The sequence below is a fragment of the Nerophis ophidion genome, linkage group LG03, assembly GCF_033978795.1.
Source record: "Nerophis ophidion isolate RoL-2023_Sa linkage group LG03, RoL_Noph_v1.0, whole genome shotgun sequence".
Lineage (NCBI taxonomy): Eukaryota > Metazoa > Chordata > Actinopteri > Syngnathiformes > Syngnathidae > Nerophis > Nerophis ophidion.
In genome coordinates this window covers 46,193,655-46,213,573 of record NC_084613.1, presented here as the reverse complement: position 1 = coordinate 46,213,573, position 19,919 = coordinate 46,193,655, and the positions used below count along the sequence as shown (strand labels likewise).

The window sequence follows — 19,919 nt, the reverse complement described above, 5'->3', positions numbered from 1 at the left end:
TTTTTTCTTTTTTAAATACTGTTTTTGTTTACTGTGAAATAGGTTGTGTCAACATGCCTTTAGCATACATATCATGTGGTTATATTTCATGTATTTACTCATTATATGCAAAAAAAAAAAAAAAACTCACTCCTATTTCTTTTAGTCCTGTTACTGAATTATATCGTCTTCAGCTGAGGAGTCTTCCACAAAAATGATAGACAGTTGCCAGAAATGGGAGCAACATACATTTTGGGTAGATCAATACTTGTATTATCAGAGTTAGTTGAAAGAGGACAAACATGTACGTTACAACAAGCAAATAGAACAAATTTGGTGGAATTGGCCAAATGTGAAAAAGAGGAGAATGAGAGAAATAAAACATGTTTGGCTTGTCAACAGAGATCGGTGGCGTGCTGAGAGTCACGGAAGCTTGTGATTGGTGGAGTCTTGGAGCTTTGCTGTTCGAACTCCTCACAGGAATGGTAGGTGAACATGGGTGAAAAGTCACAACCAATGACAAACACCTAAACCTAAATCTAACGTGCACTACCGCCGTCCTTCTTCTTTCCAGTGGATCATTAAAACATTCCAATGTCCATATTCACATCAGATGCATTAATTGTTCACCCAAACTGATTGTTAAGACACAGCTAATGTGTTAAACTATTACGTTCTTACCGTATCAATATGCTTAAAAGTGATCAAATATCTCTAAAAATCTTAGAAGATTCATCCATCCATCCATCTTCTTCCGCTTATCCGAGGTCAGGTCACGGGGGCAGCAGCCTAAGCAGGGAAGCCCAGGATTCCCTCTCCCCAGCCACTTCGTCCAGCTCTTCCCGGGGGATCCCGAGGCGTTCCCAGGCCAGCCGGGAGACATAGTCTTCCCAACGTGTCCTGGGTCTTCCCCGTGGCCTCCTACCGGTTGGACGTGCCCTAAACACCTCCTTAGGGAGGCGTTCGGGTGGCATCCTGACCAGATGCCCGAACCACCTCATCTGGCTCCTCTCCACCCGGCGGAGTAAACTCATTTGGGCCGCTTGTACCCGTGATTTTGTCATTTCGGTCATGATCCAAAGCTCATTAACATAGGTGAGGATGGGAATGTAGATCGACCGGTAAATTGAGAGCTTTGCCTTCCGGCTCAGCTCCTTCTTCACCACAATCTTAGAAGATATGTTTACAAAATATAATTAATCAATAATTAATTAATTGATCTAAGTTGTTACGCCAAATATTAGATTCAAGGTCATTAATATCAACGTACTCACAATCCATGTCTAAACAGGACATCACTCCAAAGAGCTGCCACTGTGGCTGTTGTGTAAAATAAGTCATCATTTCTTTCTTTCTTATTTCATAATTATATTATTTTATATGATCTCATAGCTATACCTTTTTGACTCATAATTATGACTTTTCATCTCATAATTTTAACTTTTTCTCATAATTATGACTTTACACCCCATAATTTCCACCTTTTTTGTCACAATTACATTTTATCTCATTAGTATGACCTTTTTGTCTCATAATTATGACATTGTATTTCATAATTTTGCCTCTTTAACTGATATCTATACTTTCATCTCATAATTTCTACTTTTTATCTCATTATTTCGATTTTTTTTATCTCATAAATATGACTTTTCATCTCATAATTTCGACTTTCTCATCTCATAATTATACCCTCTTACCTCATAATTATGATTTTTCATCTCATAATTTTGACTTTCCTATCTCATAATTAGGCCCTGCGATGAGGTAGGGACTTGTCCTGGGTGTACGCCGCCTTCCGCCCAATTGTAGCTGAGATAGGCACCAGCACCCCCCACGACCCAAAAAGGGAATAAGCGGTAGAAAATTAATGGATGGATGAATGGATCTCATAATTATGACTTTTCACTTCATAATGTTGACTTTTTTTGTCACAATTTAAACTTTTTATCTCATAAGTATGACTTTTTAAGCGTATAATTATGACTTTGTATCTCAATTTAGCCTTTTTAACTGATGATTATGATCTCATAATTTCGATTTTTTTTTCATCTCATAATTATGACTTTTCTTCCCGTAATTTTGACTTTCTCATCTCATATTTATACCCTTTTACCTCATAATTATGACTTTTCATCTCGTAATTTTGACTTTCTTATCTCATAATTATGACTTTTCACTCCATAATTCCGACTTTTTTTTGTCACAATTCCAACTTTTTATCTCATAAGTATGACTTTTTCGCACATAATTATGACTTTGTATCTTATAATTTAGCCTTTTTAACTGATAATTATGACTTCCATCTCATAATTTCGACTTTCTCATCTCATAATTATGACTTTTCACTCCATAATTTTGACTTTTTTGTCACAATTCCAACTTTTTGTCTCATAAGTAGGACTTTTGAGCACATCATTGTTACTTTGTATCTCATAATTTAGCCTTTTTAACTGATTATTATGACTTTCATCTCATAATTTCGACTTTATCATCTCATAATTATGACTTTTCACTCGATAATGTTTTTTGTTTGTCGCAATTCCAACTTTTTTATCTCATAAGTATGACTTTTTCACACATAATTATGACTTTGTATTTCATGATTTAGCCTTTTTAACTGATGATTATGACTTTCATCTCATAATTTCGACTTTATCATCTTATAATTATGACTTTTCACTCGATAATGTTGTTTTTTGTTTGTCACAATTCCAACTTTTTATCTCATAAGTATGACTTTTTCGCACATAATTATGACTTTGTATCTCATAATGTAGCCTTTTTAACTGATGATTATGACTTCCATCTCATAATTTCGACTTTCTCATCTCATAATTATGACTTTTCACTCCATAATTTTGACTTTTTTGTCACAATTCCAACTTTTTGTCTCATAAGTATGACTTTTGAGCACATCATTGTTACTTTGTATCTCATAATTTAGCCTTTTTAACTGATGATTATGACTTTCATCTCATAATTTCGACTTTATCATCTCATAATTATGACTTTTCACTCGATAATGTTTTTTGTTTGTCGCAATTCCAACTTTTTTATCTCATAAGTATGACTTTTTCACACATAATTATGACTTTGTATCTCATGATTTAGCCTTTTTAACTGATGATTATGACTTTCATCTCATAATTTCGACTTTATCATCTTATAATTATGACTTTTCACTCGATAATGTTGTTTTTTGTTTGTCACAATTCCAACTTTTTATCTCATAAGTATGACTTTTTCGCACATAATTATGACTTTGTATCTCATAATTTAGCCTTTTTAACTGATGATTATGACTTTCATCTCATAATTTACATTTTTTAATCTCATAATTATGACTTTTCATTCCATAATTTAGACTTTCTTATCTAATAGTTATACCCTTTCACCTCATAATTGTGAATTTTCATCTCGTAATTTTAACTTTCTTATCTCATAATTCTTTTTATGTTATAATTTGACTTTGTTGTCTCATCATTATGACTTTTCACCCCATAATTTTGACCTTTTTTGTCAAAAAAACAACTTTTTATATCATAATTTTGAATTTTTTATCTCATAATTTAGATTTTGCAATCTCATAATTATGATTTTAAACCCATAATTTTGACTTTTTTTGTCACAATTACAATTTTTTATCTCATAATTATGACTTTTTTTCTAAAAATTTTGATTTTTTTAATCTCATAACTCCCAGCAGGCACAATACATTGATACAACGTTGATTATACATACATGTCCTTTAAAACTGACTTTGAAACAACTTTGCAAAATAGTTGTTTGTAAATTGAGACAACGTAGATTGGGAAATGACCAAATTTCAATGACCAAATCAACGTCACAACCTGACATTGAATAAACGTTGTCAAAAAGCATGTTGTTTCAATGTTCTATTTGTGTACTGGTCCGTGACGCATTTGCTACAGGGCCGCACAGAAACATTAATTAAACTACCGCATTTTCTCCGACTTAACTTACGCCTGGCCCACTAAACACACCAATAAGCTTGTTAATAACCTGCTCAGAGGCCTTGTGGTTAGTGTCCACCCTGAGATCAGTAGGTCGTGAGTTCAAACCCCAGCCAAGTCATACCAAAGACTATAAAAATGGGATCTGTTACCTTCCTGATTGGCACTCACCATCAAGGGTTGGAATTGGGGGTTAAATCACCAAAATGATTCCTGAGCATGACCACGGCTGCTGCTCACTGCTCCCCTCACCGCGCAGGGGGTGGAGCAAGGGAATGGGTCGAATGCAGGGAACAAATTTCACCACACCTAGTGTGTGCGAGACTATCAGTGGTACTTTAACATTAACTTTAATAGATGTCAATTACAACTCCTTTGTATTAGCATATGGGACAATGCACATTAATGGAGATATAAAATGTTAATGTGCCAGATTGTGGCCAAAGGCTAATTTTTCATGCTCAATTTTTTGCTGTTTTTATCTGCCACACGTGGAAAGCCAGGCTGTGAAAATAATGCATACATTAAATCGGTCCCTGGTAGAAAAAAGGTTGGGGAACCCTGTTGTAGAATATTGATTGGGAAATGACCAAATTTCAAAGGTCAACGTCAGGACCCAACATCGATTAAACGTAATCAAAAAGCATGTTGTCTCAACATTAGGTTTGAGTTGTTCAATGCCAAATTTAACAAGTTTTCAATGTTGTTTTTATGTCTTGCGACTTTTCATTTCCTAATTAGGACTTTTTGTCTCATATTTTATACATTTCATATCTTGTAATTTTGACTTTTTGATCTCATAATTATGACGTATTTGTTTTGTTGCAGAAACGGGCTTCCATACTTTTTAAGTTTGTGTCATATTAGCTTCTATTTTTTAGCTAGCAAGATTTACCCTCACCGTAGCAGTGTGCAGGGGCGCCGCTAGGGATTTTGGGTCCCATGAAAATAATCTTTACAGGGCCCACAACACATAATTTCCTCATCATTAGGGGCCTCTCTGGGCCCCCCTCCATCATGGGCCCCTAGAATCTGTCTCCTTTACCCCCCCTTTTTGGCGCCCCTGGCAGTGTGGTGTGTTCACTTACACTTTGGACACACACACTCACTGCGATGAGGTGGCGACTTGTCCAGGGTGTACACCGACTTCTGCCCGATTTTAGCTGAGATAGACACCAGCACCCCTTGCAACCCCAAAGGGAATAAGCGGTGAAAATTGGATGGATGGACTCACACACTCACACACACACACACATGCTACACCTTTATCTGACTGTATGGTGGGTTCTTTTGCAACTGTACTTAATAAAAAAGCACAGGTGTGTTTAATTGTACTAAAATTGAAAACATCTTAGGTGAAAATGTTCGCCTATATCACTGAGGGCCGCATCACAGTTATGGTTTACCTCAAAGGGCCACTTGTAATCATGAACAATTTATAAACAGAAATGTCTAGGTAGTCGCCTCATGATATTATTCAATTGCCTATAGGGTGCTGAATGTCTGCAATGAGGTGGCAACTTGTCCAGGGTGTACGCTGCCTTCCGCCCGATTGGAGCTGAGATAGACACCAGTGCCCCCCGCGACCCCAAAGGGAATAAGCGGTAGAAAATGGATGGATGGGTGCTGAATGTAAAAGTTATGTCACACTTTTCTAGCAGATTCATTTCTCATATTTAACACACCATCCATCCATCCATCCATTTTCTACCGCTTATTCCCTTTAGGGTCGCGGGGGGCGTTGGTGCCTATCTCAGCTGCATTAGGGCGGAAGGCGGGTACACCCTAGACAAGTCGCCACCTACCCACAGGACCAACACAGATAGACAGACAACATTCACACTCACATTCACACACTAGGGCCAATTTAGTGTTGCCAATCAACTTTTATCCCCAGGTGCATGTCTTTGGAAGTGGGAGGAAGCCGGCGTACCCGGAAGGAACCCACGCATTCACGGGGAGAACATGCAAAATCCACACAGAAAGATCCCGAGCCTGTATTATGAGGCAGACGCATTAACCCCTCTGCCACCGTGAAGCCCTCATTTAACACACTTTTTTCAAATTTAGTTCATTTTCGTCACATTTAAATTTTCCAAATCTAAATCTTAAATCTCTTTCCAAATCTAAATGTGAGAACTAAATGTTGAATCTATATATAAATGTTAAACCTAAATCTAATGGTTGAATCGAAACCTAAATGATACATCTACATTTTAAATATATATCCTAAATATAAAAACTACCGGTAAATCTAAATGTGAGCACTCATTGAATTTTAAATCTAAATCTTAAAATCTAAATCTAAATGTGAGCGCTAAATTTCTCACCAGGACCACATCTCCACCCTCTAGTGCAGTGGTTCTCAAATGGGGGTACTTGAAGGTATGCCAAGGGGTACGTGAGATTTTTTTAAAATATTCTAAAAATAGCAACAATTCAAAAATCCTTTATAAATATATCTATTGAATAATACTTCAACACAATGTGAATTTAAGTTCATAAACTGTGAAAAAAAATACAACAATGCAATATTCAGTGTTGACAGCTAGATTTTTTTGTGGACATGTTCCAGAAATATTGATTTTAAAGATTTATTTTTTTGTGAAGAAATGTTTAGAATGAAGTTCATGAATCCAGATGGATCTCTATTACAATCCCTAAAGAGGGCACTTTAAGTTGATGATTACTTCTATGTGTAGAAATCTTTATTTATAATTGAATCACTTAATCACTTTTAGTTATTTTTATATCTTTTTTCCAAATAGTTAAAAGACCAATACAAATGAGCAATATTTTGCCCTGTTATACAATTTAATGAATCAGAAACTGATGACATAGTGCTGTATTTTACTTCTGTATCTCTTTTTTCAACCAAAAATGCTTTGCTCTGATTAGGGGGTACTTGAATTAAATAAATGTAAAGATGTAGGAGTGTTGTGCAAAGACAATGCAAAGACAATGAAAGACGAAAATAGAAATAGATATATTCATGCAGACTGCCTCAGTGTAAGAAGCAAATCCATTCCTTGTCAAACAGGAAAGAGCAGCGTCAACCTGTTTGAGTGTCTTGAGGCAGTCTGCATGAATACATCTATTTCTATTTTTGTCTTTCATCATTTCACTGTGTTGCTACTTCATGATTTTGTCACATATGAACATTACATTGCTGTAAACCAGTGGTCCCCAACCACCGGGCGGCGGGCCGTGGCCCAATTGGTACCGGGCCACAGAAGAAATAATAAAAAAAAAAAAAAAAAAAAAAAAATAATTAAATCAACATAAAAAACACAATATACACTTACAATTAGTGCACCAACCACAAAAACCTCCCTTTTTCATGACAAAGAAAAAAAAAAAAAAAAAAGATCCCCCCCACCGGTATAAACAACACGGTCACTCTTTTCTAAGTTGCTGCAACGGCCATCCGACAAATTCGCTTCAGATGTGTTCTAAAGAATATGTCGTGAGCTAAACGGTAAAAAGATGATCATAGTGAGTGTGATGTCTCTGTTTGGTCAAAGGTTCAGATCGGTGCGTGCCGATATGCGCCTTTTAAAAAATGTCAAGGTGACTTTAATCCACATCCACTATGATCATGTTTTTACCATTTAGCTCACAGCATATGCTTTAGAACCCATCCAAAGCGAACATGACAGCTGGCGGCTGCATCAAATTTACTGCACAGGACAGTGATTGCGTTGTTTACAGCAATGTAATGTTCATATGTGACACAATCATGATGACCAAGCGTCTTTTTAGTGTCGTTCTCACCATTCCTGGGTCTAAATTGAATGTCAAAGTGTACGAACTTGTCTGAATACATCCTCAGCTTTCAGACAAGAGGCATGATTTATGATGTACAATAAACATTCAAAGAACAGAGAAGCGAGTGATGTAACCATCATACGTCACCGCTAGAAATATTTGAACTGCATCAGCGCTGATAATAACAATATCACTAATACTTGGTTATTAATCAAGTCACAACATGTATAAATGGGGTATCGTTGGCGCTTTTTGGATGGTTATTTATTGGGTTTCATGGGCAGAACAGAGGACTTCTCATTGGCTCCGCTGTAAGCAGACTTTTATTTAAATTTTATTACGAGATAGAATGCATTATGAAAACAAATAATGGTTGTGAACGATTGGCAGAATTCCGAAAATAATTCAGTTCCACTTTAACATTTAGGTTTAGATTTAAGCTTTAGATTTACATTCAACATTTGGTTATAGATTTAACATTTATATTTAGATTTCAGCTTTAGGTTAAAAGTTAACATTTAGCACTCACTTTTAGAATCAGATTTTAGATTTACATTTAGGTATATATTGAACGTTTAGGTTTAGATTTAACATTTATATTTAAGATTTAAATTCAACAGTTAGGTTTAGATTTAAGATTTAATTTAAGATTTATGTCCGGATAGATAGAAGATTATGGTTTGGATCTAACATTTAGATTAAGATTTAACATTTAGATATAATAATTAGAGTGAACATTTATTTCATTTAACCTTTAATTAATGTGAGTACAATGAGCTAAATGTGTGAAGAGTGAGTTAAATGTGATTAAAATGAGCTAAATGTGAGCAATATATCTACTAGGAAAGTGTAACTGAACTTTTACATTCAGCTCAGTTGCCATAATTCAACTCTGAAATGTACGGTGGTCATTACAGTATATCATTGTAAATGGGTAACATGACAGTGCCTCACAATACAAAGGTCCTGGGTTCAATCCCGGGCTCGGGATCTTTCTGTGTGGAGTTTGCATGTTCTCCCCGGTAAATGCGTGGGTTCCCTCCGGGTACTCCGGCTTCCTCCCACCTCCAAAGACATGCACCTGGGGATAGGTTGATTGGCAACACAAAATTGGCCCTAGTGTGTGAATGTGAGTGTGAATGTTGTCTGTCTATCTGTGTTGGCCCTGAGATGAGGTGGCGACTTGTCAAGGGTGTACACCGCCTTCCCCCCTGTGCAGCTGGAATAGGCTCCAGCACCCCCCGCGACCCCACAAAAGACAAACGGTAGAAAATGGATGGATGGATAGGCAAACAGTACTATTTGGGTTTTTTTACAGTACGATTCTGGCAACTGTGTTGCCACTGTAATTTTTACAGTGTTCACTTTGATGGATAACTTGCTTTGAAATCATGACTCAAGCAGACATTTAGTCATATTTGAGATATGTATTGTACAAACCCCGTTTCCATATGAGTTGGGAAATTGTGAAATTGTGTTAGATGTAAATATAAATGGAATACAATGATTTGCAAATCATTTTCAACCCATATTCAGTTGAATATGCTACAAAGACAACATATTTGATGTTCAAACTGATAAACATTTTTTTTTTTTTTGCAAATAATCATTAACTTTAGAAATTGATGCTAGCAAAACGTGACGAAAAAGTTTGGAATGGTGGCAATAAATACTGATAATGTTGAGGAATGCTCCTCAAACACTTATTTGGAACATCCCACAGGTGTGCAGGCTAATTGGGAACAGGTGGGTGCCATGATTGGGTATAAAAGCAGCTTCCATGAAATGCTAAGTAATTCACAAACAAGGATGGGGGTGAGGGTCACCAATTTGTAAGCACATTGTCGAACAGTTTTAGAACATTTCTCAACGAGCTATTGCAAGGAATTTAGGGATTTTACCATCTACGGTACGTAAAATCATCAAAAGGTTCAGAGAATCTGGAGAAATCACTGCAAGTAAGCGATGATATTACAGACTTTCTATCCCTCAGGCGGTACTGCATCAAAAACCGACATCAGTGTGTAAAGGATATCACTACATGGGCTCAGGAACACTTCATAAAACCACTGTCAGTAACTACAGTTGGTCGCTACATCTGTAAGTGCAAGTTAAAACTCTACTATGCAAAGCGAAAGCCATTTATCAACAACACCCAGGAACGCTGCCGGCTTCGCTGGGCCCAAGCTCATCTAAGATGGCCTGATGCAAAGTGGGAAAGTGTTCTGTGGTCTGACGAGTCCACATTTCAAATTATATTTGGAAACTGTGGACGTGGTGTCTTCCGAAACAAAAAGGAAATTAACCATCCGGATTGTTAAAGGCGCAAAGTTCAAAAGCCAGCATCTGTGATGGTATGGGGGTGCATTAGTGCCCAAGGCATGGGTAACTTACACATATGTGAAGGCACCATTAATGCTGAATGGTCCATACAGGTTTTGGAGCAACATATGTTCATCCAAGCTACGTTATCATGGACGCCCCTGCTTATTTCAGCAAAACAATGCCAAGCCACGTGTTACAACAGCGTGGCTTTGTAGTAAAAGAGTGCGGGTACTTTCCTGGCCCGTCTGCAGTCCAGACCTGTCTCCCATTGAAAATGTGTGGCGCATTATGAAGCGTAAAATACGACAGCAGAGACCCCAGCCTGTTGAACAACTGAAGCTCTACATAAAACAAGAATGGGAAAGAATTCCACTTTCAAAGCTTCAACAATTAGTTTCCTCAGTTCCCAAATGTTTATTGAGTGTTGTTAAAAGAAAAGGTGATGTAACACAGTGGTGAACATGCCCTTTCCTAACTACTTTGGCACGTGTTGCAGCCATGAAATTCTAAGTTTATTATTTGCAAAAAAAAAAATAAAGTTTATGAGTTTGAACATCAAATATGTTGTCTTTGTAGTGCATTCAATTGGATACGGGTTGAAAATGATTTGCGAATCATTGTATTCCATTTATATTTACGTCTAACACAATTTCCCTACTCATATGGAAACGGGGTTTGTATTTGTAGCATTATTAGATAATGTTGAAGTCGAAAAGATATCCAATTGCATGCAGTACATGTATTTTACTCTGTCAAATCAGAGAGTATGAATTCATTTTATAAGAAAATATCACAATACAAAGGTCCTGGGTTCGATCCTGCGCTTGGGATCTTTCTGTGTGGAGTTTGCATGTTCTCCCCGTGACTGCGTGGCTTCCTCCCACCTCCAAAGACATGCACCTGGGTATAGGTTGATTGGCAACACTAAATTGGCCCTAGTGTGTGAATGTGAGTGTGAATGTTGTCTGTCTATCTGTGTTGGCCCTGCGATGAGGTGGAAACTTGTCCAAGTTGAAACCCCCGTGACACCGAAAGTGGTAAGCGGTAGAAAATGAATGGATGGATAAAATACTTTTGACACATATTATTGCAAGGCTTTCACCGGCATCATTAAATGATGTGGCGGGCCAAATCTGGCACCCGGGCCTTGAGTTTGACACCCGTTGCTTATCATAATGAATGTACCATGTGACTTAATGCATTTCACCCATGCAAATATTCAGAATTATTATTTCAATTAAAAGTACAATCGTGGTGCTAAGCTCAAGATACTGTCAAGATGAGATTGTGATCCTTTTCCTTTAAGCAGACATATGATTTGTTTATTATCAGCCCCTCTGGCAGCTCCACCCAGCAGGAATTAACTCCCACACACAGCTGCTCATCCCGGACCACCTGAGCACTGCATCTGCATCCCTACTGACCGAGGTGAGGCACACACGCAGGGCCTCTTTTCTCTCCACGTGCGTTTGGATTGGTCATACATGTGCCATTGATTCTACTTTCAGTTACTTCAGTTTGACGCTGGGTATCGCCTGGGGTGTGGAGGTGGAGGTGTGAGCGACATCAAGTGTCATCCGTTCTTCAGTAGCATCTCCTGGAAAGCCCTGAGCTGCTGACTGCTTCACTCGAGGCCTCCGTGAAGACCAGCATGCTCACACGTCCACATGTCGGGTGCAGCCTGAGAGCTTGGTGACTTTGAAAGTGTATGCTTCCCAAAGAAAATAACATCACAGTAAGTGATGAAAAAAACAATCATATCCAATCAACCAACAACATAAACCTAATAAGTTATTTATTAGAGCATATCAGAATATTATTTTTGATGGCTGCTTTTATGTCCATGCTAGTGTACTATTGTACTATCAACACCGTATGGAAAGATTCCTTGGACCAGTCCTTCTCAAAATAGTGGGGGAGTACTGGGGGGCTAGCACTTGGCTTCACCTTAACCACAGTGGGAGACAAGGAAAGACTGGTATGTTTATTGTAATGTTAATAAGTTATGCAATGTTATGCACAGGTATGGTTAGAACAATTTGAAAGACACATGTTACTATTTATAGTCACAGTGACTTTCTTCTTCCAAGGGGGCACGTAACAGAAAAATCATTGAGAAGCATTTCCTTGGACTAACTTTCCTTTCACAGCACTTCAGGCAATAAATGAGATGATGTAATTGTCACAATTTCTTAAACACATTCAGTGAAGAGATCATTGCCTGCAAAACAAACATGACCAGAAACATATTTTGGTAGGGTTGTTGCTTTTTTTTTTACTAAATCAAATAAACCAAGTGGCACAGAGGAAAAATAACACTATATGCACAAATGTTAGTACCCATTCACAGTGTGTAAAAACAGTTTTGCATTAACATGTTCATTAAATAAAGTGCAAATTTGCCATTGGATGTTTTTGCATTGTTTTACTGAGATAAGACACCAAATTCCAGTAATGTTGATTTTATTGTTTAAAACATGTTCTTAAATAGCATAGTATAATGACAATTTTCCACATTACCACAATTCTCCAAGTGTTCTTAGCTTTGGAAATATTCATTGTTTCTTGGTTTCAATACATCTTACTGTTCTCACCCAAAATGAACCAATGGAGTTGAATCTAATGGCCATCCCACAGAAAGATGTACATAGTCTGTAGAAAATTACATATGGTGCACATAAATGTTTGAATATACTATTTGATCTCAAAGAGTAGACCTTAAAAAAGCATCAGAGTGTGCTTTTTTATTTTTTCTACATTACCAAACCATTTTATCACAGCCAACCTTATATTGCACAGCCCCAACTCTTTACCCGAAAACAACACAATCAAATAAATCCATGTCTTATAGTTTGGCTAATGTTCAGTAGGTGGGTACCGCCATTGGTTGAGTGAGGGGAGTTTGGTCGGTTGGGTCTGGAGCTGAGGGGCTCACATGTCAAGGAGCAGCACCCTTGGGTCCTCTACCACGGTCTTAATCTTGCGCAGGAAGGTAACTGCCTCTCTTCCATCGATGAGGCGATGATCATATGTCAGGGCGACGTACATCATTGGACGGATCTCCACCTGAGCAATAGTGGAGAAGGTGGAAATAAATAATTTAAACAGTTTGCTGCAATGAAATACATATAAATACAACTATGTTGCTCATTGTACTATTAATGTGTTAAACTGGCGTGAGACTAAATAACAGAGCATCTGACAATGTATAAATACTGTCTACTACAGGGGTGTAAAACATGTGGCAGATCATTTTCTACACACACTTTTTTTTAGCCTCTAGCAAATACTAAAAATAGAATTAGTTGAGTTTTTTTTTTTTAATTTGTCATTGCCTTAAAACATAATATTGAAACAAAATCAATGTTTTCATGAATTATTGACCTATCCAAGGCCCCGATTACGTCACATCAAATATTCCACTTTGAAAAATATTTTTAGTGGAAGATTTGGCATATTTTGTGTGTTTGCCAAAAAAAATAAAAAAATATTTGACGGGGAGTGAAGAAAACAATAACAAGGAAACAAACATTTTTTAGAATTGAGGGTTAATGTAGACTACAGACTTAAGCGTTACATAAATAATGTATGTATGCCCTGGCACACCATTATCAAATTAAATGAAAATATAAAAAAAACTACCGGCAGCAGAGTAAAGTTTAGATCCATGAAAGAAAGAAGAAAGTAAATGACTGTTTATAACTGAATAAATGTATATATGCATAAAAAACTGTTTTTTTTTTTGTATTATTTTTTTTTATGAACTAAGTAACGATTATGACAACCCTTTCCCCAAAATACAATATAGAATGTGAGATCCAACAGGTTAATGCATACATTTATCATTTGTTTTCAAAACGCTTGCAAAAAAGTGGAACCCCAAAAATTTACTGTGGGACCCCATTTTTAACATTCGTTGCACCAACACTGTATAATATTGTATATATATATATATATATATATATATATATATATATATATATATATATATATATATATATATATATATATATATATATATATATATATATATATATATATATAGGTGTGGGAAAAATTACAAGACTACTTCATCTCCACAGAACTGTTACAGAAACAGTTCTGTAGAGATGAAGTAGTCCCGCTGCTGTGTTGGATCCGCTTTGGACTGGACTCTTGCGACTGTGTTGGATCCATTATGGATTGAGCTTTCACAGTATCATGTTAGACCCGCTCGACATCCATTGCTTTCCTCCTCTCCAAGGTTCTCATAGTCATCCTTGTCACCGACATCCCACTGGGTGTGAGTTTTCCTTGCCCTTATGTGGGCCTACCGAGGATGTCGTAGTGGTTTGTGCAGCCCTTTGAGACACTAGTGATTTAGGGCTATATAAGTAAACATTGATTGATTGTAATTTTTCCCACACCTACATATTGCGCTCTACCACGGTATCGAGCACTATTCTCTGGATAATCCAATCAAGACATATATATATATACATACATACATATATATATATATATAGGGACGGTTCTGTATGATTTTGCAACGCAACTGTAAGTAACAGGTGACGGCAAGCAGCCAGATCAGAGAAAACCTTGTTCGTCAACACTGTTAAATTAGTACGTCTGTAGAGACGCTTTAAAGAGGGCAGGAATTCCATCATTCACTGTATGTCCGGAGCAAAACGGTTTGTCAGATATAACCACAACAAAAACATTGTAAAAAAAAACAACAACTTCTACCTAGCAAAACTTGTCATTGTCTGCCGCACAAACCAGGCTTTGTTATCTGTCATATCGACAGCAGCACCAACGCACTTCGCCAGTGATGCATTGACGGCCACACAAAAGGGCAGATAACTCCAACACCACACAAAGTTTCTATTCCACACAAAGTTTCAATTCCAAATCGTTAAACTATGACTCCCCAAACAGATGTGCTTATTCTCCTGTCATTTATTAAGAATGTTCATTTGTCGTATGAATATTAATCATGGAATGTTGTTACTAGATTGCAGAAATGCTATTAAAAATATATATTAGGCGGAACTAAATGTGATCTCTGAAAGGAGTACAATTTATTTTCAAAGCTGGACCCCCAGCTAGACATAAAACACTATAGTACACAGCTCATGAAAAACAAGATTGTATTTGTTGTATTTATTTAAGAGGGCCAAATCACTTATATTAGAATTTTTCTTTATGAAAATGACTTGTCATTTGATTTTTAAAATAAAACATTTAACTATAAATAAAAGTCAGCTATGGGACAGGTGTGCTGCTGATGTGGCCATGGTGTGCACGTCTGATGTTGCTCACATCTGCTCCACTGGATGCTCAGGGAGTTTTTACGTTTGCTAACATACATGAACAATTAGAGGGAACATCGCTCACGGTCAACAATGGGCCCTGGCCCTATGGTTAAGAAACACTGATATAGATGACACAAACCTTGCCAGCCACAGCTACAGGCCTGTCGAAGATACCATGCATGCCTAAAATTGCAGACTGAGGTGGGTTGATGATGGGAGTGCCAAACATGGACCCAAAAACTCCGCCGTTACTGATGGTAAAGGTTCCTCCATCCATGTCTTCAACGGCTAGCTCGTTCTTGCGGGCCTACAAATACACGGGAGCATTTCATCTTTAAAATTACACTAGAAGTAGTATTATACCCCATTTTGAATGTGTATGTTAAAAATACCAACCTTTTCACCCAACATGTTGATGGTCTTCTCAATGTCGGCAAAATTCATTCCCTCGGCATTCCTGATCACTGGAACAACAAGACCCTGAAAAAGAAGTGACATTGAAGAGTTTTGTTGAGAACTTACACTCTCACACACCCTCATTTCACTCAATTTACCTTTGGGGTGGCCACAGCCACACTGATGTCTACATAGTCTCTATACACAATCTCTTTGGTTGTGTCATCAATTACTGGAAAAAAAAGGATCACACATAATAGTCACAAGCAATATTTTGGTTTTAAAAATTGATATAAAAATCTTTCTTTGACAAAAAGTGAAAATGACTATTAGAATAAAATAACAACTGTCTTGTAGACCACCACTACGTCCCTGTGGTTGTCTAAGTAGGTCAGAGTAGGAAGAAGTACAGCAAATACATTTGGTGGCTTTGAGGTTTGGCATTAAAAGAAACCAATGTGCCAACTTGACACCACTGAGCAGCACATGCACGAAGAAGACTGTCAACTATAACTATAGCATGATGCCTGTCAGTCTTCTGTAGGAATGGACACCAATAGAAATGTAAACTGATAAAGATAATTTCCAGACCTTGACAAGCAATAACTGATACTTGTGGGTTCTTCCGAGGATGTTGTAGTCGTAATGATTTGTGGCTATATAAATAAACATTGATTGATTGATTGATACTTATGTATAAATTGTTACAAAATATTTTGTGAGGAAAAAATAAAAGAAAATAACAGTTGGCCAAAAATGTAGACACTGTACCAAAAAATACACAAATCTACTGTAGGTAATAGGTAGAAGTAACTTTAATTTGAGTACAAATGCACTTCCTACTTATATTCTGACCTATTCAAAAAGGTAAATCATTGTGTGGAGTAAAAAGAAGTTCACATTAATTTAAATTAATATTTTTCAACTATTGAAATGATTTCACTGATATAAAAGTAACTAAAAAATTGTCAATATTATTTTATAAAATGACAAAACTAAAATAGTCTGTGTAACAATATATATAAATGAGGCCAACAGAACTAAGCCAATAAGATTTTGTGTTGCAGTTATATTTTTCCCTGATGGTGATAACATAGTTCAATAAGGGCCTGCACTTCAAAAGAGAACATTTAATCGTAGAAATTTGGGTTCACATAATAAAGTGCATTTTATACCTCTAAGAAACCAAAACAATAAGTTAACTAAAGTCTGTGTCTCCAGATGAACCACGAAGTTAAATATAAATCAGCACTATCGATGTGGTGTTGTCGATCAAGAATTATCTTTTGTGGTGAAGTTTGTACCAGCATTAACAGTAGGTTGGTCAGTCAGAGCGTGGGCAGCAGCCTTGACGAATGCAGACATGAAGCCTAGCTTGATGTTGTGCTTCTTCAAAAAGGTGTCTTTGTAGGATTTCCTCATCTCAGAGATGTTGCTACAAGAGAAACAACAGGAACAATGACGCATTAGTGTTACATTTTATTGGGTTTGCACACTTTTTCAAGTAGGGCTGCGTAATTAATCAGATTTGATCGTTATCACAATTTTGGCAGCATCGATTAAATGAAGGGTGATCTTTGGCGATATTAACATTTAAAAAGAAGGCTCCGCTGCATATCAAAACAAGCACTTTCACAACCAACAGTCAGCCAACTACCGTAAGACAGTGGACTCTTGTGAGAGTGAGTGAGAACAGAGGTTGACAGTAGATTAGCTGTTCGCCAGTGGCTTACGAAAATATTATGGAAAAAAAAAAAAAAGCATTATTACATCGGTGCCCTCCCCTCCTGTGGAGTAACTAACAGGCAAGCATTTTAACCCCAGAAAACACTTTGCCCTTTTCTAGGCAACCACCAGCTCGTTCCCTGAAACCCGGAAATGCACCCGCATCCATTAACCAATAAACGCCACAATGAATTGCACGAAAAGCTATGTGTGTGTGCACATCCAAACAAATCATTTATTTGTGGCAACATTTTAAGCATTATTAATACATCCTTTCTTTCCTCAACTGCCATCGTTTGCCTGTGACATAAAGCTAACAATCCAAATAGTTATCGTTGTTCACAGAGCAGGCCACCCGCCCATGTGATTAAAAAAAATCACATGTACACAAATATTCACAGCCTTTTTGCAACTTTGACTCAACTAAGATGAATGCAGAGATATCCTGGATGAAAACCAATGCTTCCCATCCAACCTGATGGAGCTTAAGAACTTTTGCAAAGAGGAATGGGTGAAACTGCCTAAAGACGTGCCAAGCTTGTGGCATCAGATTCAAAAAGACTTGTAATTGATGAAAAAGGCTGTGAATAGTGATTTTTTATTCTTTTAAATAAATTTGCTTAAAAAAATAATTATGATTGTGGGTTATTGTCTATAGAATTTTGAGAGCACACATTAATTTATTCCATTTTGTAATAAGAATATAACATAAAATGTGGAAAGAGCGAGGCATTGGCCCTAGTGTGTGAATGTGAGTGTGAGTGTTGTCTGTCTATCTGTGTTGGCCCTGCGATGAGGTGGCGACTTGTCCAGGGTGTACCCCGCCTTCCGCCCGATTGTAGCTGAGATAGGCACCAGCGCCCCCCGCGACCCCAAAAGGGAATAAGCGGTAGAAAATGGATGGATGGATGGAGCGAGGCGCTGTGAATACTTTCTGGATGGACTGCATATATGTGAACACCGAGCAATACACTGTCTTTCCTGTACTATGTGCCTTTTGTGCATAATCCATTTGTTTTCACTTTAATATAGCACTTTGCAATGGCGTATTTATTTTTAATTAGCCGTTGGTCTTTTGTAAATTTCATTTTATTACATCAATTTTTAAGTTTCACTTCAAAATGAAAGCCAAGTTTACATACAGTTTGTTTAGAATAGAAACTGCAATAAAATATGTTTTACATAACAGTGAATAATTGCAAACCATAAGTAAATGGTTTGCGATTATTTTTCCTTTTTAAGGAGCCCAAAGCGCTTTGACAGTATTTCCACATTCACCCATTCACACACACTGACGGCGGGAGCTGCCATGCAAGGCGCTTACCAGTACCCATCAGGAGCAAGGGTGAAGTGTCTTGCTCAAGGACACAACGGACGTGACTAGCATGGTAGAAGGTGGGGATTGAACCAGTAACTCTCAGATTTTGGCACGGCCACTTTCCCAACTTCGCCATGCCGTCCCCATTGTGATAATCGTGAATATCATTTTGACCATAATTGTGCAGCCCTACTTTTAAAACTTAAATTGAAGTCCCTAAGGTACTTCCAATACATATATTTTTAATCAATTTGTTATAGCTATTAAATGACCTTAAAATAGGACTCTCTAATTTAGGTGAATGGCTACAGTGTGGTTGTCAATTTTATGAAATGCAATGCAAGTGTAAGCTATCTTAACTGCACTCGGGGGGTAGGCAGAGTTCACCCTGGACTAATCGCTAACTCATTGCAGGGCTAACACAGATAGACAGACAAGCCTTTACACTCATATTTACTCACCATGCTTGTTTAAAATATTTTTATTTCTGTTTATGTGGAACTATGCAACAAACCACTATAAAATCTGAGAGTTACTGGTTCAATCCCCACCTTCTACCATGCTAGTCACGTCCGTTGTGTCCTTGAGCAAGTTAATGGAGAACTGCACTTTATGGGGAATTTCTTCTTTCACAATCATTATGAGAGACTGGAATACAAAAGTTTAACACCCTCCCTGTATTCTAACATGTACAAATCTGCTTGTTCTATGTGGCTAGCAGGGCAGCTAATGGGAGCAATCATCTCTCCTCTAAATCATTTCTAAAATGCATTCAAAAACGATCTACAATACTTCCTTAACATTCCATAACCTTTTTAATAACCACGCTGTAGCGACATTGTTATTGTAAGAGAGAACACTGAGGAACTAATTTTCTAGCGTCATAACCAATCACAATGCTACGGTATTAGCCGTAAAAAGCCAACTATGGCAAGAGAAAAGCTAACTTCTATGCCAACAGGGAACGCATTTGAGTTTGTTATGCACAACACTGCAATAGGACAATAAGCTGTACTGACTGAAAAATATGAACAACCATATTACAGCATCTGTAAAGTATTAGTCCACATTTTCTGTCTTGTTTGTAGACAGCTGAGAGCGTATGCAGTGTAGTTTTAATAACACGCATAATGTGCTGCG

General features: G+C 37.3%; 2 protein-coding genes across 4 annotated transcripts in view; one reads left to right on the top strand and one right to left on the bottom strand.

Moving 5' to 3' along the window:
- The window catches only part of rps6kl1 (ribosomal protein S6 kinase-like 1), a 36,863-nt gene extending 24,011 nt beyond the window's left edge, over positions 1-12,852 (top strand). For all 3 annotated transcript variants that reach the window (XM_061895385.1, XM_061895388.1, XM_061895386.1), the window contains 3 exons: positions 382-464; positions 11,379-11,474; positions 11,555-12,852. In XM_061895385.1, the coding sequence (XP_061751369.1) occupies positions 382-464; positions 11,379-11,474; positions 11,555-11,665 (290 nt within the window). In that variant the 3' untranslated portion in view covers positions 11,666-12,852. The remainder of the gene's footprint in view (positions 1-381; positions 465-11,378; positions 11,475-11,554) is intronic.
- The window catches only part of dlst (dihydrolipoamide S-succinyltransferase), a 42,405-nt gene continuing 34,978 nt past the window's right edge, over positions 12,493-19,919 (bottom strand). The window contains exons 11-15 of the mRNA XM_061895389.1: positions 17,041-17,171; positions 15,895-15,968; positions 15,737-15,820; positions 15,480-15,647; positions 12,493-13,112 (exon numbers count right to left, since the gene is read on the bottom strand). Coding sequence (XP_061751373.1) covers positions 12,978-13,112; positions 15,480-15,647; positions 15,737-15,820; positions 15,895-15,968; positions 17,041-17,171 — 592 coding nt within the window. The 3' untranslated portion in view covers positions 12,493-12,977. The remainder of the gene's footprint in view (positions 13,113-15,479; positions 15,648-15,736; positions 15,821-15,894; positions 15,969-17,040; positions 17,172-19,919) is intronic.